Genomic DNA, 26,777 nt, shown 5'->3' with positions numbered 1-26,777 from the left:
CAATATTATGAGTATAAATAAGTTTCCCTTTAATATGAATAAATTTCAGTTACCGTATATTATAAGTATAGATAAGTTACCCTATATTATAATTGTAGATAGGTTATCTTGTATTATAAGTATAGATAAGGTAGCCTATATTATAAGCGATGATAATGTCTAATGATATAATTATACATAAATTAACCATATTTTACAAGTAAAGAAAACAGTAACCTTATGTTAGAACTATAGGAAAGTGAATAGATAAGGAATTCTACAAGTATGGATAAGTTACCCTATACATTTACATTAAAGTAAACATATTATAAGTATGCATATAATAAACACGTCATAGACAAGTAACCATACATTATTGTAAGTATAGACAAAGTAGTCTTAAATGGGTGAAGAAAAAATAACCTTATAATTTGAGTACAGATAAAGTAACCTAATAATATGAGTATCGATTAAGTGATATATAAGATGAGTATAGATAAAGTAACCTTATAGTATGAGTAATGATAAAATTATCTTATAATATGAGTACAGATAAAGTAACCTTATAATATGAGTACAGATAAAGTAACCTAAAAATATGATTACAGATAAAGTAACCTTATAATATGGGTATAGATAAAGTAACCTTATAATATGGGTATATATAGTCACATAATAATATGAGTATAGATAATGTAACCTTATAATATGAGTATAGATAAAGTAACATTATAATAATTGCATCGATTACGTAATATATAAGATGAGTAAAGATAAAGTCACATGATATTATGAGAAAAGATAAAGTAACCTTATACTATGAGTATAGATAAAGTAACCTTATAATATGAGTATAGATAAAGTAACCTTATAATATAAATATAGATAAAGTAACCCTATAATATGAGTACAGATAAAGTAACATTATAATATGAGTATAGATAAAGTCACATGATAATATGAATATAGATAAAGTAACCTTATAACATAAGTACAGATAAAGTAACCTTATAATATAAGTACAGATAAAGTAACCTTATAATATGGGTATAGATAAAGTAACATTAAAATATGAGTATAGATAAAGTCACATGATAATATGAGTATAGATAACGTAACCTTATGATATAAGTATAGATAAAGTAACCTTAGAATATAGGTGTAGATAAAGTAACCTTATAATATAAGTATTGATAAAGTTATCTTATAATATAAATATAGATAAAATAATCTTCAAGTATGAGTGTAAATTAAGAGTTGACTTCATATTGATTCAATATATAGGAACAAACAAATCAAAATCGCTAGTCATGATGACATGCAGCTCTTTTTTGATGTTTTTAAATATTCATCAATATGCGTCTATAACCAGCGATTAATACCTTATTCATATATATTGCACTATCCATGGAATGCAAATGAAAATGGACTTTATCAATGACGTCGCTAAAGATTTACAGAAGATAACTATGTTATTTTCGGACTTTTTCTTAAATCTTTCACTATCTATTCTTAAAAAAAACATTACAATAAAAAAAGGGCATGTTCATGTTTCTTCAATTGACAAGTAGTTACTTGTGTTGCAGTTTAACACCATTACGACGCAAAATGTATTTGACACATACAAGTACAAAATAGCGGTTATAATTTCAAGGCGTTTAAGATAAGATTGAGCTTGAGCTGTAATAGCTCGCCGGGGGCATATAAAGTGTTACCTGGGAAAAAAGGACGTCTTCATGAGTGTCATTTTGACTGTTTAAGAGGTGAGAAAATGATCATCGTACTAACATTAGCCTTTTCATCACCAGTCTAATCGTGAAAATCGCCAATTACACTGGTCACCCCCTGCCCAGTGATTAGAGCGGCTTGCTGAGATGATTTTCACTTACCCGACGGCTACCACAAGAACCATTCAAATAGAAAGTCGTAATAGGCACGGGTTTAGAATTCTGTTCTTAAAAGATAAATCATATTGAAAAGTTGTTGATTTTATACCGTCGAAGTGACCAAAACGGCCCGCCGCTGTTAGGGTGTTGATTGGGGTAGCCTGACCTTTATATAGTTAATATTTAGCTTATTAAGGGCTAGACACAAGACCTGCCAAATGCTACAGTTTGACCCAGCCCTTCCTAGGGATCAAGTCCTCTCGAGAATCCTAGTTAGGGTTTACTGAGTGGTATGGTCGGATTTGACAATAATTGCCACCTGTACAGGTATTGTCACGACAGGTTCAAGTCGTAAACGATTAGGCTTTGTATACAACACGATCGGTGTCGGTACAGAGAGTGGATCTTTGTTGTGTTCGATCCATCATATGGACAATTTCTTATCTCATGGATTATTGTTTCTGCTTTTAAACACGATTTTTGCTGTTGGGACCTACCCGGTTAACAGCGAACACGTCATTCAAGATCAGTTAGGAAGTTGCAAATATCTTCTGTTAAAGCTTGCCTCTCTAACAATATAAAACTGTACCACAAGAAGTTACCGAGTTCTAATTCTATTCGAAATGATGAAAAACAGGAAGTGATGATAATGAACCGCTTAAACAAGAGAAAAGTCATCGTGAACTTAAAATAAATAAATAAATAAATAAATAGAGTAAACTAATAGATAAATAAAAGGGAGGTGATAATAACAAGCCTCTAACGCACATAAAGCTACAAATATACATGTATGGATGCATTCTCGCAGATATATTTAATGAAATTATAATAAATGAATAAATAACTGCAGGTATTTCAAAGTTGACCGATTAAAAAAAATATCAATTGATTAGTCGTAATATATGTATTCTCTCTCCTACCTTGCATCTATAACGAACGAAAGTATGATATGGAGTGCATAGCCCCTCTCATCATATGTCCCTAAATTAACATCAACGTTCTTCCCGAAATTTTCTTATCATTTTGCATACATGTTGGAGGCAGTTTTGTAGAACGTTTCGTCCTGTTTTCGGTATTGTTTTCAATATTTCCAAAACCATTTCTCTATGTTGTCATATAAGATTGGTAACATTAGATAAGGAGAGTGTGAGATATGTGTTAAACGTACCGTTTTTGTACGCTAAAATTGGTAACATTAGATAAGGAGAGTGTGAGATATATGTTCTATGTACCGTTTTTATACGCTAAAATTGGTAACATTAGATAAGGAGAGTGTGAGATATATGTTCTATGTACCGTTTTTATACGCTAAAATTGGTAACATTAGATAAGGAGAGTGTGAGATATGTGTTATATGTACCGTTTTTATACGCTAAATTGGTAACATTAGAAAAGGGGAGTGTGAGATATGTGTTATACGTACTGTTTTTATACGCTAAATTGGTAACATTAGATAAGGAGAGTGTGAGATATGTGTTATACGTACCGTTTTTATACGCTAAAATTGGTAACATTAGATAAGGAGAGTGTGAGTTATGTGTTATATGTACCGTTTTTATACGCTAAAATTGGTAATATTAGATAAGGAGAGTGTGAGATATGTGTTATATGTACCGTTTTTATATGCTAAAATTGGTAACATTAGATAAGTAGAGTGTGAGATATGAGTTAAATACCGTTTTTATATGCTAAAATTGGTAACATTAGATAAGGAGAGTGTGAGTTATGTGTTGTATGTACCGTTTTTATACGCTAAATTGGTAACATTAGATAAGGAGAGTGTGAGATATATGTTCTATGTTCCGTTTTTATACGCTAAAATTGGAAACATTAGATAAGGAGAGTGTGAGTTATGTGTTGTATGTACCGTTTTTATACGCTAAAATTTGTAACATTAGATAAGGAGAGTGTGATATATTTTTTATATGTTCCGTTTTTATACGCTAAAATTGGAAACATTAGATAAGGAGAGTGTGAGATATATGTTCTATGTTCCGTTTTTATACGCTAAAATTGGAAACATTAGATAAGGAGAGTGTGAAATATGAGTTAAATACCGTTTTTATATCCTAAAATTGGTAACATTAGATAAGGAGAGTGTGAAATATGAGTTAAATACCGTTTTTAAATGCTTTACATTCTCATCGTGATGAGTTATAAGTAACACCCTTAGCATTATATGTGGACACGTGAGAAGTCTAAAAATTGTAAGTATACTATAACTTTACCTTGACGTGTGTGCAGTTAACTCACTATACTATGTTTAAACTTAACAGCAAAACTACTTAAAATAAATCATTTACAGTGACAATTTGATGTTATGCAAAGTTGATAACTTTATGATACCTATTTGAATACCTATTGATTTCAAACACTCATATTTTCCAAAACTTATTATCCTCTAAAACTATAACCAACTTATATTTCAACACAGGAACATAAAATAAACATGTAATATATTTACACTGAATACCATGGTACAATATCTGTACGCCACGCATCTCAAACAGACAGCTTAAGCATACTGATTTGGTTAAATGTAAGACATTTCGAATTTCCTACCAAAAAGTTGTCCAATTTATGGGTGATATTATAAAAAAAAGTATTTATTAGCCATATCAACGTATTAATCAGTAAATGAATATAAAGGAAAATGCACGTTGAGTATAATAAAATGAAATCTTACTTAATAAAGAAACATATGAATAACTTTTTTTGTGGTAATACAGCTATTTCAGGTAAGGCATCGATGTGAATGATGCCTTCACAAAAACAACGTAAATCCAACGCTTTGAAAAGGCATGACATTTCTGTAGAACGTGTGACACCTGCACTGTTGGACTCAGTCAGGGTCGCATAGTAGCTACAAATTATCTGAAACGGTGTGAATTTCTTTAAAAAAACCGTCAAATATTACAAAATACCTCCTGTAGAAAACTTTTACTAAAAAGGGTATTCACAAAGAGTCAGTCCAGCAAAAGGCTGACACGGAGAGCAGTCGCTCGAGAGGCGAGTTTATCCTATCAATTTTATGTCATCATTAATGGATCTAGTGCGTTAACTTTATTTGATCAATATTGGTTATCCTAGCTATAATGTAGAGCCGCATGTGACTTGATTCTGATATGATATCGATTTTAAATCCACAACTATTGTGATAGACTTACAGAAAAAGTTTTATATACATATTTCTTATTCAGCACACATGTTTAATCATAAATAAATTATTAATTTTATTTTAAAAGAGTTTAAAATAAAAACTAATGTTTAGTTATTATTTATCGTTGAACATGTTCTGATACAATACTATATCAACATTTGAGTTACGAGTAATTATAACCCTACCATATAAATCCATATTAGTATATACTATTGCATGAGATGAAACCCTGATGCTGGGGTAAAACACTCAGCACAAAACAAAAAGTAGCCAGATTATCACCTTAAATTGACACCCAACGGTAATACCTGAACAAAGATAAAAACAAATCTTTGCAATGACTACCTATGACACAATTTGAAATGTTAATTATTTTTGTTAAATGAGACGACGAGTGTGTTTATATTATCTCTTTACACAGATGCGTATCCTGATAACATCCCATTTAATAAATTTGACACAGATTGAGAGATTGCCCTATTGTTATTAACTGACGGATGTTTGACGCGGTTTAACAGATGATGTACGCAGTTATCTGTACTGGCATACCTTTACCCTCGATCTGATACACAGACGTTTTCTCAGGCGATTATTAAGCGGAGTTTGCTTCAATTAAATCAACAGATTTCAATATTTTACAAGTTACAGGACAAATGTAATTGAAATTAGAGTTTAATATGTCACGAACAGTACTATTCTGTAATCGTTCAGTAATATGTAGAATATTTACATTTATATTAGCTATCTGAAATTGTGTTTTTTTGGAAGGCATAAATAACATACAATTTAATACCGACTACTGTTTTTTAGCATATTCAATAAAAACATTTTCTCAGAAAAGTTAAATTGATATTCTATTACACATTTGAGTCATATACCGGTATCTACGTAACGTACCAAAAGTGTGAGAAACATCTTCTTTATCACAACACAGAAAATACATTACGGGAGCTCACTACCTGAAGGTGGGAGAGAGGACGGGATCTGAGCACATATATATTGTGGGTAACGGCGTGGAAGCGTGATATCTCGTGTTACTATAGACAGGTAAGGGGTAGCTAACAGTGACAATACTCGCAACACGATAGGTGTCAATTAGCCTACGTATTTGTCATATCCTCACCGCGGGTTTAAAAGATATCTTACTTAGATTGACAAATGCGTGAATAAGAGAAAATTATAAACCCTAATTCATCCAGTGTCATTTAATCCAGTGCTTCCCAAGCTGGTTTGGTCTATAATCCAGCTATCAGGCTCCGCCTTTCCCATTTAATAATCATTGAGCCGAGAGGACGGCAACATAATGTATGCTAAATGGCGACTTGAAAGAGATTTGCGGTTTTCTGATGTGCTGTATGCCAAGCGCTGATTGGCCAATTCTGTATAATTATCGATTTTATGACAATTGCATCGTTGACAGACAATTGACCTATCAAAATTGAGGATTCACCCTCACATGGTCATCGCAGGATGTGAATACTTTTGTAAGGATAGAGCGAAAAGTTACATGGAATCAAAACGCGTTTACCAAAGGATTTATAATGGTGTTTGAATTGTTCAGCTGTGCAGTTTCATGCTACCAGCAGGTCTGATCACTTAACCAATCTTGTCATATTGATGATTCGAAAATCAACAGCAGATATCAACATCATTTGAAGGAAATATTTGCTTACAGCAAAGGTACGTGCTAATTCTATTGTATTTTATTATTTTATTAGAAGAAATTTATCTTATATGCATAAGTATTTTCCAATCATTTTATATCATATCTTTACAATATATACAATATGATATGATACAATTATGCAGGTTTCTTATATTATTTTTATTGTGCAATTTTTGTAATAATTTTACATGTAAAGTTATTATTTTAATATCTTTAAGATGAAAACTATAATTGTTGTATTTCCTTTTTTCAGGTTGGACAATTTTCTGTTCACCATGTCATTGGCAGAAAATCTCAGCTCTGACCGACAGACGTCAAAACAGACATGCTTAGCTTCAGGTAAGGAAAACGCTAATACTCGACCGAAACTAGCCTTTTCCATTGAAAACCTCATCGAAACAAATTCAGGAAACGAAAAATCAAAAGATGCTGAGATAACGTCCGGCATTGTTGATGACAGGGAAATATCAAAATCCGATGTATCAGATGCTGAATCTTCAGAGCAGGAAATGTCAGTTTCAAGCGGAAAACAATATTCTCCAGTTCACAGTCCACCGCAACAATCTGGAACTTTCACAAACTGGCTAGTAGGAAGAGATGTTCTAAGAAAAAACTCTACACCAAATATGATCCGCGACAACAGGGACTACATGATGGCAGGGTATCAGTCCTGTCTTCATCCGGCGTTTTTCATAGGACGGATGTCTTTGGAGGAATATCAGAATTACTTGGTACGGAACTACTCAATTTTCCAACAGCAATTTCCGTCGTATTCGTCCAAGGGAAGGGAACCTTCTATAGACTATCTTAAATCATTGAGCATCCAGAAATTTCACGAGTCGGGAAAATTTGGAACCCGAGAAAACATAAATGCTTTCGGAAGTAGGACGGAGGAAAAATTACCCGAAAAGAATGAATCTCTTCCCTTTAACATAAAAACGAAATTTGAGGAAAGAAAGGTTCAAAACATCACCGAAAACAACGGACAGCCTCTCGGAGAAAAAAAGATACATGAAAATAACAACGAAAGTGATCCGGTCTCATCTAAAATGAAGAAAATCGCGAACAAATCTCAGAAAACATTCACCTGTCAAGAATGTGGAAAGGTTTTCAATGCTCATTACAATCTTACCCGTCACATGCCAGTGCATACAGGAGCCCGGCCGTTTATTTGTAAGATTTGTGGTAAAGGATTCCGACAGGCAAGCACGTTGTGTAGACACAAAATCATTCACACCTCCGATAAACCACACAAATGTGGTACGTGTGGGAAGGCGTTCAATCGAAGTTCTACACTAAACACACATATGAGAATTCACATGAACTACAAACCCTACATTTGTGAGTATTGCGGGAAGGGCTTTCATCAGAAAGGAAATTACAAGAACCACAAACTTACACATAGTGCCGAGAAACAATACAAATGTTCCATCTGTAACAAAGCGTTTCATCAAGTCTACAATCTTACTTTCCACATGCACACACATAACGAGAAGAAACCCTTCACCTGTCGCATATGCGGCAAAGGATTTTGTAGGAATTTTGATCTGAAAAAACATACCCGAAAATTGCACGAGGGTAATTCTCTGCCCTCGGCCACAACCCCACCCCTGGGACAGATGGATCAGAGTTCCACCGCGCTGTGCGGATCGGCTAGTACGTATGCTCACAACCGGCTAGGATCTACTCAGGGTGCCTTTATCAATGCACGGCCCTCTCCGTTTTCTCCACAAGCTTCTCTGACATGTCAACGCAATCTTTTGTCTCAATATATGTTGAGTCCAACGTCAGCGAGCTTTCTGCATAAATATTCAAACTTCCTGTAATTCTTAGAAGAACAAACTTTTTATCAAAGCTGGAAAACATGGACAAAAAAAAAGGTTAACTTTTCATGATTTTCTTTTGATTTTGGGATTGAATCTTACATTTATTATATACCTTTTCTCTATGAATTTAATGTGTTCTACTTAGATAAAAATCTAAAGATTAATCGTTGTTAATTTAACGCTTAGAAATAGTATCATCATGTTTATATTCTAGTATTTTAGTTTGTTTTAGATATTGATATCAGAATATATTGACATTTACATTTTGTTAGCAAATAATCATGCAAAGCAATGATTTATACAATATATCTTTATATAAATTATTTAAACGGTAGACTTGTATTTATTGGAGATAAATAGTGCTATGTACGACGATTCAGGTTAAATGGAGATACAGATTTAATATTGCACGGATCAGTGATTTTGTATACGCAGAGTTAAAGACTTGCCATATAAGACGATAGTTGTCTGTTATAATAGATGACATTAAAACAAACTCCCTGGATGATAGTGATGACATGCCTTGATTGTAGAACTTTGTAACCATATGGTGAAACACACTTTACATTGTTCACACTGACCAGCGCCTGAGATAACATGTGATAATTCCTCGCAGTAATGTGGCGACGCATTAATTTTATTGGATATTGAAATAACCTTTTCCTGGGAGAGCTGGTTTGGCTTGGTGGTATGGCGAGGATAGCTATATTTTTGCCACGGCTTGTACAGTCATGTGTGAAAATCTGGGGGTATCTGATGTATTAGTTCAACTCCATTCTCGAATTCTTTTTCATCTGATTGTTATCAACAATAAAGGTTTTCCTTCTAAATTAAAATACTCTATCTTACTTTTTTGTGTTTTAACGTTTGGTCGAAACTTCTGACTGGAATGTTTTTTCCCGATTACAAATTGCAATTCAGATCAATTTTCAATATTTCTTTCCGATTGATAATGTGATTCAGCTGGCCTGAGCCAAACGATTTAATTTGTATAAGCATAGTGTATCACAAAATGAATTACCTAATGTAATAACTGGAGATCTCCCTGTCAGAGGGCAAAACATCCTTCAATGTAATCAATTAGATCTGAGTGATTCATAAAAATGTACTTGCTCAGTTCATTTCTAGATAATGACATTTTCTATTGAAGTTTTTATGCAATTTTTAATCAATTAAAACATTCCAATGAAGTTTATACTATGGAAAATAATTACTTTAAGTTACAAGAATAAAAACAGGTTAAGACAGAAAGGTTAAGATATAAAAAAAAATCTGTTTCAATTACATTTCAAATAAAAACTGAATATACTTCAACATATTTTTCATTGCATCATTTCTATTAAAGCTTAAATCATACTTAACATAAATTACAGTATAGATATGTATATATCTATTGTATTGCAATATTTTCAAGTATAATTCACATATATTAAAAATGCCCGTAAATATTCGCTTCTTTTGATTTTTTTGATTTTTTTTGCTATCTCATGTTATTTTAACTGGGTATAACTACATAAGTATGTTTTCATGTTTTCAATCTTCAAGTTAGATTGTCATTGTATCTGTATACTTCGTGTTCAAGATATCATCTTTTTGAATAGAAAAATATTTGAACTACAAATGAATTATACCTAGATGTCTCTATTGTATGGAAGCATAGATATGCATAGATGTGTTTTCCCTAAATTTTTATCATTGAAATAAAATAACTTAAAAGGAAGCATTTTTGATATGAATTGGATCACGATCAGCACTTTATTTTTAAACAGCTCTGGTTTAACTGATTTTCGGTTCATTATATAAACGAATGCTAAATCATATAATCTGGGACAAAATTGAAATTAATTAACTCAATATATTTAGAGCCTATAAATGTCATCACAAAAAAATGGATAATCATATACAGAGAATGTGACCGTGATTTCGATGTACATTGCGGCTATGACTTTATCAGCAAATAGTAAATCGGGCTCTCATCACATTAAACTAACTTATATCAGGATAACTACATATGTTTGCAAACTGATTTCTTTATAATAATATGCATATATGCTTGAAGTATCAATACATGTATGCATCATGTAATACAAATGTCAATTAATTGTTTTGGGAACGTCAAATTTATATTTACATCTACTTATTGGTGAAATCGATAATAGCTCAATTATAGATAGACGTGATGTCTAATGTGTATTGGTATTATCACCCGTGTTTCCTAGTACATTACAGTACAATCATCTGATGTTAAGTTAGAGGCGCACATTCTCCTTTAAATTTACAAATGTACTATTAAAGAAACGTGATTGCTTCGTTGTCAAAACAAATATGACTACAGACTCTGCTTATGTGAAGCAACGTTTCACAAACCAATTATAATAAATAATTTTTCTTTCCCATCTAAATTGAGGTTATCATCATTTGAGATAAATCCTTAGGTGCATTATTTAGGTATGCGATATTAAGTTTAATCTATTTTATGGTGAAGTGGAAATAAAAATAATTTTCACAATGTGGTTTAACTTATTCAAAACTTGATAAATGGAATGTTATAATTGTATACGTATAATTTTTAATAAAATTATTGAGAAGTCAACTTTAAGCAATTACTAGATATATGAAGTAATGGAATACCTATTTAAATTAAGTATCGGAGGCTGAAAGCCATTTTATTGCACTGGATGACAATTTCGTCTATTCAGAACCCATCAGTGAACATTAATCTAAAGTATCATAATGTCATGTTTTCATCCAAGAAAACAGTATTTACAAGCTGTTTACATATCTGGATAATCAATTTTACAAACGATCCTTTTAGCTCTGTATAATGGAGAGGATTGAAAATATGCTGCTTTGTATGAGTTGATTAATTGACGAAGATACGGGCGGAAGTCTTGGTTTATGTCAACAAGTATATCAATAATTCAATAGTGACACTTGGCACATCATTTAGTTATGCTATATTATAATTTAAATTTGGAACTACATGAAAACTCATTGTTTAATTCAAACACAGTTGAATAAATAGTTCTGATCAGTGCATCATCGACTTTAGATTTAAGAGAAATGTTTCAATATGATATCGATTTATCTAATAAAGAAACATATAGGGCAAATTGTTATTGATTTACATTCAAGAATACTTGAATACTTCTTCAGGAATAATATCACATGTACCATAAGTCGCCTTCATTCATGATATATATAAAACTAATTGCATACATTGGTATTAAAATATAATAATATCTATGTGTCGTTGACATTATGATCACATTTAAAATTCTGTCAGCCAGGCGTATAGAAATTCCATAACAAAGCACTTCAGTGTCATCAAACTGTTATACACACACACATGAATAATTTTTAAAAAAATTGAAAGTAACAGAATCGACAAAGAAAACACCTGTGCAGGTAATACAACGGTTATTTGCCACATGTTTATATGACTAATTAAATCGTTCATCGTTCTTTAAAATATCAAGTTATAATACACAAAAAAACAGGAAATAGATTTGTGAATCAATAAATAATAAGATACTATTAGCCATGAGGTTTACATTATAGTGGCATTACTACCTGTACTGTTACCCTAATTGGGTAAGTAGGTATTAACCAATCAAGTTGATATGTTATTATTACTGTTGTACATTTACCATTTTCTCAAAGAGTTGATTTACAAATTTCTAAAAAAAAAATGACTTATGCTTTAAAAAAAACAAAGCATTTAGGAAATTGTATTACAACATGACTTTTCTTTTGATGAAGTTAAATTTAAACAACTAAACTCTTACAGAATACAATATGACTATGGTATTGACACATTCTTATTTTCCAATTTTGCCCTTCATGTGAACATCTTTTTAATAACAATATTTATTAGTTGTACAATCAGATTACATTATAAAACAATTATAACACAGTGCACTATTCATTCTGTAATCCCTTATCATTGATAATCCGAATTTCTGAATAAATAACACACTAAGGATTTTAAAGAGACTTTTACGCACAGACAGATGTTTAAAAAAATGTTTATGAAAGGAAAACCCTCGTTTTCCCCCAACAAACGGACAACGGTATTCAGTTGTCTTTAACGTTTGATAATTGTGCAATTAACGTGAAAGATATTCTTCAATGAAATCTAATCGCCAACAGTACGGTTATACGCGAAAAAGATATTAGATATTGATTTTTTTTTTTATAAGTGACAAACAAATATTTCGAAAAAGACCTACGGTGAATATGCTTTATATTAACGCGTACTCAAATTATTGGCCGATTTCTACATTAGCAGACTTTGGTTAAATGTTCTTTTAAACATCTCAGATGTTACATGCCTAACCTAGTCGTTTTATAATGGATTATGATTTATATTTTGAATTTGAAAAAAAGAAACCACCTTTTATTACCTTTTTTTTAATAGAAATCATATGTTACTTGTCACCATAATTTAATCTGATTGCTGCTGATACAAGATGCGACAAAAACCATGACGGCAGTGTGGTCCTTCCACATCAGCGATAATTCCACAGCTCTTACTACCCTCACTCCAGCACCACTCCAGTAGCACCCGGGTCCTCAGCCCCTTACGCCCGAACAGACAAGGAGGCCTATCGCTTGCCTTAAGTTGGTGGAAAACCCCACAAGTATGTTGCCTCGCAGGGCTTCCCTACTCAACGAAATCAAGCAACTCGAATAGATCACTACAAAACAGCATCATTTCATTTTAAGAGTGTGTATTACATGAACATGGGTCACTGACATACTGTAATATCCATACATTAGTCATGTATAGCATCACCGTTAACATCACACATAGACACAAAAACATTTTACACACATACAAAGTTATTAAAAAATATAAGCTATTATATAGCACTTCAACATTTGACACGTATTTCTGTAACACGATTAAGGCTTTGCAATTTTTCATAAGATGGATTACTATCTCCAGTCGAAATTAACACTGAAATTGCTGTTGCTGCATGGATGCATTCATCATTTTCAATATTATATGACAAATGCTCTCATTTTATTCTGAGATTATGACTTGATTTCATTTAATTTCGATGCCACTTCATTCTTCAAATACACGATGAAAACTGATATTTCTTAAATGATGATATCGAGATATTCTCCAAAAACTTGCATTTAAGACTTTTGTTTAATTAAGATTACATTTAGTATGTTTTTGCTAATCTGGGCCTCTCAGTAAAAATACGAAATTAGATTTAAAAAGGATTCTGCTCAATTACAAAATAGACATGAAAGACTGCAAGGGAACTGCATTTAGTTTAAGATTTATTTGAAATTTTGAGAAAAGATAGTTTTTAAATCGAAGTCTTACAGATTACAATGACACACTTCTTACAAGTATACAAATTACAAATATAACAATCAATATTTCGACTTAATATAAAGATAGTTAATGACAGTTATATGCCGTATACAGATCCGTAGCAATAGTTCACGGATGTAATGTATTTCTAAAGTCTATCTTGTCATTTCATACGGAATAGAATGATTATATAAACTAATAATACTTTTTAGAAATAAATAGTATTTCCTCAATTTCATCCTTCTCGTAAAGTCCTACTTTTGCATTACATGAACTACTTTTGTGGAAGTTATTTGATAAAAGATGCCCTTATTTCATTTTTGTTTGTTTTGTTTCGACTAAAATTACATTTTGAAAAAACACAAAAGCTTTTGTTTCGTAATGGAGATGAGACAACAATATCACAAACATCAATTAAGATAATACATTGAATGGAAAATTCATTATATAGTTATTTGAAAAGAACAGTGAATAACGATTATGACAAAGAGCTACCGGAAACAATCTACACACGACACAATACTTATAAGAAATCATCCAGGAAATGATTAAAATCTGTTATGATGTTAACCCTGTAAAATTGTGTCTGACATTCATAGCTTATAAAGTTGGCTTCGGAAACAAAAGAGGACGATTTTGATATAATTTATCTGCGTTACAAAATTTCAGTCAATTAATAAAATACAATGAGCGTATAAGACATAGCAAACTTTGGTTAGTAGTAGCGATACATTACTTACTTAAGCACAGTTTTTTTACCGGCCTTCCCCCCTCCCATATCACCTTGAAATACTGTCCAGAGAATAATACCTAAAAGAAGTATATCAATAAACATTTGATAATAAAAAAACCAAGTACACGATCGAATACTACATGGACCAAGGACCCGGTAATAATGCGTCACTATATACCTGCCATCTCTGGTATATAACAGAAACCAATAGTAGGATATCCATATTTGTCTTGTTTAAATACTGTTTAAATAAATGAGTTAATTTTAAAGTCCACTTTACAAAATAGATCGCTTTCAATGTATTGACTTCCCCACAATACAAATAGGAATGCGAATGAATTTTGATATGTGTTAATGTCACCATCGTCCAAGTCACCTTATCTTTATTTATTCAGTAATATGCTCAGATCTGTTTTACAAAAGTCATGTTTTGCACTCGACTTGCGATCACATAACAATTACATGAAAAGTGATAAATAGTACCTTATAAATGCACAATGGATTTTTATATGTAAATATTTATTGATATTTATCAGAATAAACCTCGTATATGCTGAAAACATATGTTTAAGAGAACAATATTATGGCAAGCATTAGAGCATGCAATTGCTATTCCTAACTGTATCATTAGTTCTTAAAGGTTGTTTTTTCTTACATGATGTCAGTTTTCCCTAACCTATGTTATTTTGTTTTCTAACTAATGTCAATACCCTACTTATGCCGATATTGTGTTATAACGTATTATATTTTTATTATCTTACGTATGCTTTTTACGAAAATACTCAATGCTTTTTTATAGTTCTTAACTAAAGTTATTATTTTTTCCTAAAGTATGCTTTTATTGTTTCCTTACAAATGTTAGTGTGTGATTATCTTGTTTCCTCACATATGCTATACTTACTTCCTAGCAATGAAATTATCATTTTCGAACGTATGCTAATATTCTCCAAAATGTATGCTATTTCTAATTGCTATTACATATAGTATTAATTATTAGTATTGTTTCCTATCGTGTGATGTTATTTCCTAGCGTGTACCATTTTTGTTTCCTTAACGCATGCTACTCCTGATGGCATTTTTGTTTTCTACCGTATATAAATTTTATCAAAACACTCAAATGTTATCTTAAAACAAATTATCTGATACAATGTTTGAAACAATAATCTTAATTACTGACAAAAATCTTCAATCATTGGAGGGAAGAGGTAATGTGAGATAAATAAGTTGATTTTGAACACATTTCTCTAGTTTTTGTATCAAGAAAAGAAAGAAAAAAATCGTAACATTTGTAAGAATATTCAGATGTAAGAATTTTGTTAAAAGTCAAGCAAACATGTTTGGATATTACAAATATTACTTCAACTGTATCTTATACATGGTTTATTCTTTATGTTACTTTTCCAGAATGACAGTGCTATTGAATGCTATTACAATGTTCTGATTGAGACAGACATTGCGATGACAGAAAAATGCTGTGCTATTTAAGTCGCTAAGGGGCTGGATTAGGCGGTCACGTTTTATTTCTATTCGGTGAAAGTTGTTCTCCCTATAATTAAGGTAGAGCAAATTTGCCTGCCACATCAGTAGGACCTAGCAGTCCCTGTTATTTCAAAATTCTCAATAGGGGCAAATTAGATATAATTGAGTAAAGAACAACGTCTACCAACTATTTCAAAACTGATTTCTGTTAAATGTCGATGTGACTTCAAGCTGTGACGTGCTATTGTCACTCTGACAAAGTTCTCGCTATATGGTGTTAAGACCAACAGCTTTCTTGAATATTCATAACAGATCGACGCTCCTTTCCCGGCAGTAAGCACCTTAATTTGGTATCATAGGTGGGGAAATGGACAATAGTTCGCGTCAAACATTTGTTCTGTAGAATCCCTCACTGACTCGACATTGTGTGATGAGAGTACTCTGTGCCAGAATCTCTCTGTCTTTAAGGACCGCTCTCTCAACTGGATTAGCGTTACCCCGCCCCCCATTACACATAACGCGGGGCGCTTCACTCTATCGTTCACCCTCGGGATTGATAGAGGAAAGCAACACACCGTGTATGACACATCTGCCTGCTAAGTTCGTTTTCTGATTTTCTGATTCTCTGACGGGTTTTTTTCCCCTCTTTGGTGTGTAGAACAGTCTGTGATTATTAGATGGATGGTGACGGAAGACTAGTCTTTAATCTGAATAAATATTGTTACACGGGACAATAAAGCCAACAGAAAGTAATTAATTCCGTAGTCGTGCGTGCGTAAATAATTAACAACATGATTATTATACACATTGAGAATATAAACCATTGCTAATATAAGATGCACGTCTTTGAATTCTGTTAGAAGCGTTCTGATTGGATGGTTTCAGGGAAACTTATCACCCTTGCTGCTGACATTTCCAAGTTTATGTAAGCCAATCCTGCGCTTGTCGATGCTTATTGATTGTGTCCTGAAGTTTAGCTAGTGCTTGCTGTTTGTTGTCTGTTTGGAAGTCTTGAAGAATGCTCGACACGTCGGTCCGGAAATATCTTACATAATTAGTTAGAATTGCCTGATTCATATGTCCTGGTTAAATCCTTAATATGTAAACAAATACTTTTTTGAATATTAAGTTATTATCGAAATACCATTTAAACATGGTAGCGTGTTCTAGTTAAGGTGTAGAACTGTTTTTAAATTGATCTCAATGCGGTCTAAAGCTGGGTATGCTCCGTCTGAAGCAGTTCAGTTAATTTTCACCAATTAAGTGTAGAAACTCCTATTGCGAGCAGAGTGTGCTAATAGACACGCACTGATAGTCCATATGAAACTATTAATGTATTGTTCAGTGCACAGCAACAATCAAATTTAAATTGTATTACATGAAGTGTTTCTTCGTGAATTGAATACTTTAGATTGTTTTACTTCGTATTTGAACTTGTAGACAGCTTATTATCAATGCCAGTTGTTTTCATACTCATTAATTATTTCGCAAACACCAAACTTCATTGGAATCTATCAATGTTAAATTTCGTTTTATTTCGTGTTTAACAAGAACATGCCATTTAAAAGGAGGACTATATATCAGTTTTCTTAGTTTTCAGATATGTAGTACTATTTAACTAGACATTAATCCTGTTATGAACAAGCTTAAGCAAACCTTTGTTGAAATGAAACATATAACATATAAAAACATAAATATAAATAAATAAAAAATACATAACCCTAAATAATATTTATACATAATAAAAAGGATGGTGAGAACGGAATTTGCCTATATATATATTATGTATAAATCACGAATCTGACGGCAGGGTGAGTCGATAGCAGGTTTAAGTGAGGATTATCAAGTAATTTCATAATTACGGATTACCAAAACATGATGATATTTATCATAGATTTGGTGACGAATTTGTCACTGTTGTTTTTACTTTTGTCTTGTGTCATATTACTAGTTTAGCTTTACGCTGTTTTATACGGATCAATCAATCTGTGTCTTTTTCATTTTTCTAGCGATTATAGTTTTGGTAACAATTTCTCTCTGCCTATCAAATTACGTGAAATTCATTTTTGCTCTAGTACATGTGATAAATAGGATTGCTATGTAGTTTCCGAGATATTTATTTCCATTCAGTTAACAAAAATATTATTTTTATATATTAATGGTATAACAATCATTTCAAGCTAATACTCATGAATATATTAATTTTAGTTTTGATAATGCATTTACACACCTGAATATCGATCCCTTGAAATATTGTTACATTGAAATGATAGTAAATATTTTGCTTTTTGGCACATTCCTGAGGATTCCTTAAAAGTACGCTCAAGTTGCATCAACTCATACGTCCGTGAAACTTAATACTTCTGTTTTATAAACCAAGCTATTTGACAGCTGTGTGTTACAGAGGACAGAGATATGTCAACACTGGGACGCCTTTGCATGCCTCTCACCATAGATTTAAAGATTCACATATTTTAGCCACAGATATCATGACATATTTGTACTTTTAGTGGAATGGTCACCTTGGTGATCAATTCCAGTTCCCGACTAATTGGTCAGCATGTATTCGGAAAGAAGTCTGGAGGATTTGTTTTCATTAGGATCTGATTGGTTTATTGAATTTTCTAGATCGTCGCTTTATTTTCATTAACGCACACATATTTCTTAAAACACAAATTTGTAAGATACCACTGTTACACCCGAGTAATGGGCAAGATGTTTCAACAAATATTTTGTAACAAACAATAAAACCCTTATATTTAATCAGTTAAATATGAGATATCTAAAACATGTTGTATATTGTTAGACCATAATCTAACCAACCGTTTTAGTTTTGTCAATATTTACGTACAACGACGAAGTCAACCCTAATGGCGAAACGAAAAGACAACAACAAAAACTACGTGACGTAAACAAAAATTAAAAATCTCAGATACTGAACTCCAGAACTCATCCCAGGCAAGGAAAAAAATCAAAGATGTGCCTCCTGTGAGAGGATATGTTTACATGATATATATATACTCATAAGATATTTTACATGATGTATCTGTTAAGACAAAAAAAAAAAAAAAGGGACAACAAAAATGATAAATAAAAACATCACCATCACAAAATGGAACATGAAGAACATTTCCGGCACCTCGTGTGACACCTCATTCATGTGGAGTTTACTATTTATAGGTATCATTTGCTGGTGTATTGCTTTGAAACTGTATTTGCACAACAACTAATTATACTTCCCGATCCTCTACTTTGACATTCAGGTACTGACATTGTTCTGGAAAAATGGGAAACTTATTTAGAAACTTTTGTCGCCTTCTTTTTTCCTGATCTAGCTTCTATCTAATCAAATACTTCTGTCTTACACTGGCAAACGCAATCACAAATATGTTGAATGCTTAAAACAAATTATATACAAAGTTAATAAGAAAAAAAGAAAAAAAAAGGAAAACTCTCGTCCACACAAACTTCTGTTGCCACATTATTACGTAAAACAATTTCTTTCTTTAATATCTTAAGCTGTCTTTTTTAAGGAAAAACTTTTTTTTTGTCTCGACAGGAAAATTTAGGACTGTTTGTTGATGTACACAATATCAAACGAGAGAGATGGAATAAAGTGAAACAGAATAAAAATAAAAACAAAAAAACAAAAACAGAAACAGAAAAACAATAGCAGGACAGCTTCAAAAGCCTCATGCTCAGACTACATGCAGCTTTTGGGTACCACGTGTCTAGATACTACCTAACAGGAATTCGAGGGAACGGATGAATCGCGTCAATTTGATATCAGAAAGCTAAGGTATCCATGTGTCCCAATCACGTGGAACAAAACTCAAAGAAACATAAGGCGTTGGTGTGTAGGGTCGATTTGAAATAGAAAAAGTTTTTTTAAGCATATATAAAAAAGTGACTTAGGGCACCCTTGAGTCTGGATACTACCAAACAGGAATCTAGGAAACATATGTGTCGGGTAAATGTCAATATGAAAAGAGAAAGCTAAGGTGTTCGTGTGTCCTTACCATGGAACAGAAATTGGAGTTATCCATGTAATAGGAAAATGTGAAAGCGAAATCTAAGAAATTCCCTTTTGCTTGGAATATGTTAAACGGTAAACAGTAAACAATATTCATCTACCGGACAAATAAAGAACGGGAAAACGTCAGGAACGTAACAATACTGCATAAAGTGGAACCATTACAAATGATCTCACACACAATGCTGGTGATACGTTTTTATGATCAATGTTGATGAACACTTGTTCAAATAATATAGTATGTTGACTTGTTCAACGACGATGATCCTCATCCATGATGACTTGTTCACTGGTGATGGTCAGAAGATGAATATGATTGTCACGGCCATCTTGTCTCGATCATGTTGATCTCTTTCTTGGATATTCTCCTCTTCACTTGCGATAAATGCAAAAGTGGAACTTTTTGCGTTGTGAATTTTTTTTGCGTTTTTCCCGTTGAGTAAATGAGCGCTAAAGTATCCAAACGCGGCGAATTTGTATTTATGTATTATATAGATTATAGATAAAAACAATATATAGAGTTCAAAACTATTGCCAACGCGAAAACTATCCACACCGCGATCAGTTTGAAAGTTCAAAACGTGAACATATCCACACGCGAAAATTTTCATTTTTTACAGTATTAAGTGGACTTAATCAATTGATCATGTTGACACGATTCATTTATTGATGATAGTAAAATTCAATCTTTTTATATTCTTAATTGTATTTTTGCTTAGTTTGAGTATTGTTTTTCTGTCTTATTTTGATGGAGGATCGGTCGAGAAACATGAGAAATTATTCTGAATCAGAAAAAAAAGCTATTCGTTTGATCTATATATAAAAGATATGATTCTTAAGTCCTAAACTTCTGACTGGAACTCTTCTTCGCGATTATAGCTGATGCAGTGGTACCGTTTGCCTTAATTTAAATTTAAAAAATAATTATAGCCATGCCAAGAACGCTGTAAACTGCTGAAAACGGTATATTGTTTGTATGCACGACTAACACGCTAAGGGACTCGAAGTGTCGAACAGCATGCTGTATATGTAGTGTTGGTCTGTCCGGCGGCAGCAGATACCGACCATTTTACGGCGTGTCGTAAAATATAAATGGAAATATCCCGTGAAATGTGTAATGCAAAACAAACATCATAACTCCGCACTGACGTGGGCAACTTGATAGATAATTACGTGTTGCTCATACGATAAAAACCTCGCTCATTGCGTTTCGACGTCGACGAATACAATCTTAATGATAACACCCAGCAATCAATGGCGCACGTACGGAGCGGAACGGATAGTCCGCCACGAAATGCCGTCCGCCAAAGCCGCCATCTTTGATGTCCATAACGCGTTCCAAAAAGGTGTTGTTCGTTCCTCGCTTTCAGCCGCTTTTATGGGCGACCCTTACCTTATCACGTTGGTACGTCGGCCATATAAAATTGATAAATCTAATTCCGGGCAATTTGTTGGGAAACGGAAGAGTTTGGCTGATGACTATCTGTGATGAGTCAAGACAATACAAACAGAAACACCCATTATAACATAGCAAATGTTTTCACGTGAATTCACCTGCGATTAAAGTTGAACTGCGAACGGGCGATAGTTGATTGATTTACAAATAAAATATCTATTGTTGTCAACGACACTGTTTCTATAACTGGTCGGATATGCAATCAAGATAACATAGCACTGCAGTGTCTTTTTGCTTTTTAATTTGCTTGCCGCTTTGAAGGGTTACGGCCACCGGACCGGCACAAATGAATAGCAAACACAGGAACAACCCAGCAGCCAATCTTATCAACTAGTGATTCCAATACCGAGGCCTATTCCGTTAGATAAGATTGGCCATTAATTTACCTGGTGGCCGCGTACCACCTTTCCTCCGATACACTTCATCCTGGCTGCAGTGTCATTACAATTAACCCAGCTCGAGATAAACCCTCGGCTCCCGGGCTAATTTACATGTCGTTGTCCTGTGTTATCTCGGTTAACCTGTCCTATCACATAACACGTGGTAGGATATGCAATGATGAATTTATTTATTTTTTTCATTTATTTTCTCGAAAATATCTTCTTTTTTTTTCTTGTGACGGTAATAACCATGGTATATTACAATCGGGGAGAAAGGATATATTAGAGATGACTATGTATAAATGACTTTAGACTTGTATGAAAGAGGAGGATGAAATATGACAAACACAGGTGATTATACCTTGTTAATAGATACAGTAATGCCAAAATTTAATTACACTATACAGCTGCTTATCATTTTTTCGACATAAATTATTCGTAAAGAGTATCAATCTTTATTATCACGAAAAGGTTTTGTGACATGTTTATAAAAAAAACTAACTTCACTAAATTGACACTTTACATGAAACGTACACAGGTATCAATTTTAAGTTAAGGAAATTATGACCGACATCTAGAGGGTTCTAGGATATGAATTCAATTTCAAACTAAAGTAGTGAAATCTCACAAACATTTCACAGACAGGATATTTTATTTTATTTAATTGTGTCAACCTGCCGAGCGGGTAGCAAATACAACGAACATTACTATTTCTCGCAAAAGGCGTACATCTGAGGACAATGTATAAATTCACTGTATTAAAAAGGTGTAAAAACAAAAAAAGAGTCATGTAGTGGATGTTTATTCAGTTTGTCTAAAGGGCTATTACAGCTTAATATTGATATAAGAACACATTTAGCTATCCTGGTCTCTTTCTCTGCAAACACAATGTCTACAATAGCAATAAAAATCAAATGATTTGATTTACACACAAAAAAACGCCTGTTGAAGTCTAAGTTCCCGCTAACTCGGAGCAAATTTCTACATGATTAGTTTGCGTCAACGAACAGGTAGTGAAAATTAGAACGAAAAGCGGAAACGATCAGCTATCAACTAAACCGTACACAGACAAAAATTGGCGGAACCCGCAGGTCACGGAAAACAGGATGTATGTCCCACCACCTGTAGTCGACAGGAATGGGTAGTCTCTTTCATGTTTATCTATTTATATAAGGACATTGCCTTTCGTTGTCTAAGATCATCCGAGGTTATATTGTTATATTCATGCCATTCTTCACGTGCTTTTTTAGCAGTGTATAATGTCAGTATCACACAAACAACATGCAATTATTTGATTTTCAAGATTACATTTTAGATGTAAAAATCCTCTTCATCAATACCCTGACAACTGTAAAAGCCGTAAACAATATTTATGAACATCCATTGTGAGTGTCAAATAATAACAAAAACACTCGAAGTAAGTACCATTTAAAGATATACTATTTCGATGCAAAAAAAATCAACATTTAAAATCTCTTTTTAAATATATTATAGACTCTGTCAGTACTAATCAAGCGCATTTTTCTTGCAAAGCAAACATGTTCTGTCAAATATGACAGAATAATTGATATAATAATAAAAGGTAGGGCTTCTAAACAACTAGAGAATATCAAAATATCTATGAATCAATAGTGAGAACTCAAAATCGAAAATAACAGGGCAAAATATAAATTTAAAAATATTCACTTTTGTTATATGCTTGAAAATTTCTCGCAGTCACATTGGCCGGATCTTATACACGTGACCAGTCCTCCAAAACTCATGTAGACTGGTTATCCGGTGAATAACGATTCCCCTTAACCTGTCGTAGCGCATGCGCAGTTAGACCGGAAAGCGATCCCTCAGACGACAACAAAAGATGACTGCTGGCGAAAGTTTCGCCTCCGTTACACATGAAAATGTCAAAACACTACTCGAAGATAATGATGCGGTAAAGACACAAAAAAGGCCACTGAACATCGTAAGGAAAATAATCTTAGCGATGTCTTCGAAAGCTACCATGCCGAACTATTGGATTCAACCCTTGCTAAATTTTACATGAAGAACCTTGATTTTGTTCTTCATTTTATTGTTGAAGCTGTAATAGAACACTAATGGCCTTTTGTGCTGGTAAATATGATGTGATATGAACCTGAAAAAGTGATACTGACCGAGGCGAATATCACATCATATTCACCAGCACTTAAGTCCATAATTGTTTATAAGACCCTTTAAAAGCTCATAGAGCACCAGACCAGGTGTTCCCGAATGATAAGAGTAATCTGTTTCATCAACGACTTCCGCCATGTAAATCTATGTCAAATAATTCCATGTCCTTGTAGCCAGAACCGGGGTTGTGAAATCGGACAACAAGCACATTGATTTATCATCAGTGGATGTACAAGGCATATATCGTGATGATTGGAACAAACTCTTGAACTCTGCGACACAGAAACGTCCATGGTTGAGGAACCATAAATGGTATTTTCAAGAAAGGGAATTTTCATGATAGAATTATTGAAATCGTCAGGATGATCATATAGCTTAGTAGTAATCCCTGTCCACCATTTGTAAGTTAAGTTTAAGGGAAAGCGGCTGATTCAGAAGAGTCTTTAGTGCCTTCGACTTAAATTCAGAGGGATATATGCGATCGACGGGATTTGTAAATGTCTTGTTATATAAAAAGAACAGGGCATCGTCGAATTATCTGAAAAAAATGAGAAATCGGCATTATATGAAACCAAACACAGGTTATCTAGAAGAGGGGCACAGCTTCTTCCCATAGAAATGCCTACAGTCTGCTGTAAAGCTTACCACTGAACTCAACGGAGATAGTTTAGTTTAAACATATTTTATTGATACAAAAGGATTGGGCACAAGTTATTAAACTTATATGAAGCCCTCTCCAACACATGTTACAAACATTTATATTAACAAACGGAGATAGTTTTAACCAGTAAACTATTCTCACGGTTTTCCTCTGTTTATGTCACTTTGGCCCTTCTCTTGTTTTTCACAGAATATTCTACAGATATATGTATTTTACAACTCTATCTATATGTAAAGTATCACCGTTATGTCTTGTTTTAGACAAGGAAGTTCCATTGTGAGAAAAGTAAGTACGTTCGTATGGTAGTTTCCGAGTAGAAAAATCACGTATTCTGATAGACAAAAATAATTGAGGAGAGTATGCTCAAACGTTGCTCGCAAGATATTTTGAGTTCCTCAATTTCCACACTTCATTGACTCAATATCTGGAGTATACAATGTCACAATACGACTGATTTAATGGTTCTAAGAATGGTGGGCAGAACCACGAAATGGTGCCCAACGAAAATATCTGATTCCCCTTTACCTAATAAGGCATTAAAGTCGATGCCTTCTTAATAAGGGTTCACTGGCTTTATAACATTTTTTTATGATAATAAATTTTCGAGCCGAATGAATTATACGAAATGACACATGATCTCGTTTTCATGTATTCGTATAGGTCATGCGGAAATAAATTTCTCCGTTACTAGTCGCGGAAAGGCAAACCAGCCTCAAACTAAGATGGGTGCGGTCATAGAAACATAGAAAGGGATGAGTGTCTATAAGACCCTTTTTTGGGCGCCGATTTATTCGGATTTTTCCCTCCTTAATTTTGTTAAAATATGTCCTATTGTATTACATGCGCAAAAATTAAGGTAAAAGTTTGACCGAAAGTGAGTTTTTGGAGGTACCAAAAGGGGTAGGGTAAATCACAAATATAAATTTGCTGTTTTCAAAATGTGATGAAAACCAAAAAAGTTCCATTTCTGTTTTTGAAAACATTCGTAAACTAAACAGGCTAAATATCAAAGAATGAAAAATGACAGAAATTCAGTGGTCACTTAAAGATCGTTTATACAAAACAGAGAATTAAGTCAGTGGGTGCTTTTGAATAATTTTCAAATGAAAAATGTTTTGTTTTCTCAATAATTTCCTTTCTAGTTTATATTTTGTTATGGCTTATGGATACATCTCAAACTTAGCAATTTCAAATACCTCTCTATCTTAAGTGAATTAAAAGGTACAGGACGCCTTCACATGCTGTAAGTAGATGATAGTAATAGTTAATATTGTATAACATGTATATCATATAATATATGGTTAGCACCTGTGGGGGAGTTACAGGTCCTGATTTATTTTCTTACTTATCAAAGTTTACTTACAAATAAAACATGGCATTTGCCACCACAACTGCAGCAAAATGCTTCGTTTAATATATGAAGATTGATTTGTTGGTAATTTTAAGTCTCCTAGCTTCAAGGAAAGCATACGTTTTAATCGTTAAAGTTAACCCATTTCATTGTTTTATCAATTGTTGTGCCTATTTCCAATGTTTATGCGCTGATTGTACATAAAAGGCATTTTTGGATAAGCATGCAACTTGGCATAGATATTGGTTATATGATGATATTTAAGTTGTGAAAGTTTCATACTTATCCCACAATGCCTTCTTCTGTTTTAGAATACACGAATTAAAGTGGATCTCCTTGCTCAACACCAAATATTCTCACTTACTCAACCACTCTCACTTACTTCTCACCCTCTCGTGCCCGCTCTCTCACCCAAACTCTCTCCCACCCACTTACTCTCTTTCCCACACTCACCCTTTCCCACAATCACTCTCCCACACACATACTCTCTCACTCCTACACCCACTTGCTCTCTTCCCCATACTCACTCTCTCCCACACTCATTCTCTCTTTCTGCTTCACCCATTTGCTCTCTTTCTCGTACTAGCTCTCTCACCCTCCCACTATCACTCTCTTTCCCATACTCACTCTTTCCACACTCAATTACTCACTCTACCACACTCAATCACTCACTCTCAATCATTC

At 33.2% G+C, this 26,777-nt stretch overlaps 1 protein-coding gene across 1 annotated transcript; it reads left to right on the top strand.

Moving 5' to 3' along the window:
- Positions 1–6,599: 6,599 nt before the first annotated feature.
- LOC110443435 (zinc finger protein 808-like) lies at positions 6,600–9,479 on the top strand. Its single transcript, XM_021487657.1, has 2 exons — positions 6,600–6,705; positions 6,945–9,479. The coding sequence occupies exon 2, from the start codon at positions 6,967–6,969 to the stop codon at positions 8,515–8,517; it is 1,551 nt and encodes a 516-aa protein (XP_021343332.1). The 5' UTR covers positions 6,600–6,705; positions 6,945–6,966; the 3' UTR covers positions 8,518–9,479.
- The last annotated feature ends 17,298 nt before the right edge of the window (positions 9,480–26,777 follow it).

This window comes from Mizuhopecten yessoensis, unplaced genomic scaffold, assembly GCF_002113885.1.
Source record: "Mizuhopecten yessoensis strain PY_sf001 unplaced genomic scaffold, ASM211388v2 scaffold716345, whole genome shotgun sequence".
In the NCBI taxonomy this organism is placed as follows: Eukaryota; Metazoa; Mollusca; class Bivalvia; order Pectinida; family Pectinidae; genus Mizuhopecten; species Mizuhopecten yessoensis.
Note: the sequence above shows the minus strand (reverse complement) of the source record. Positions and strands in the feature narration are given on the sequence as shown.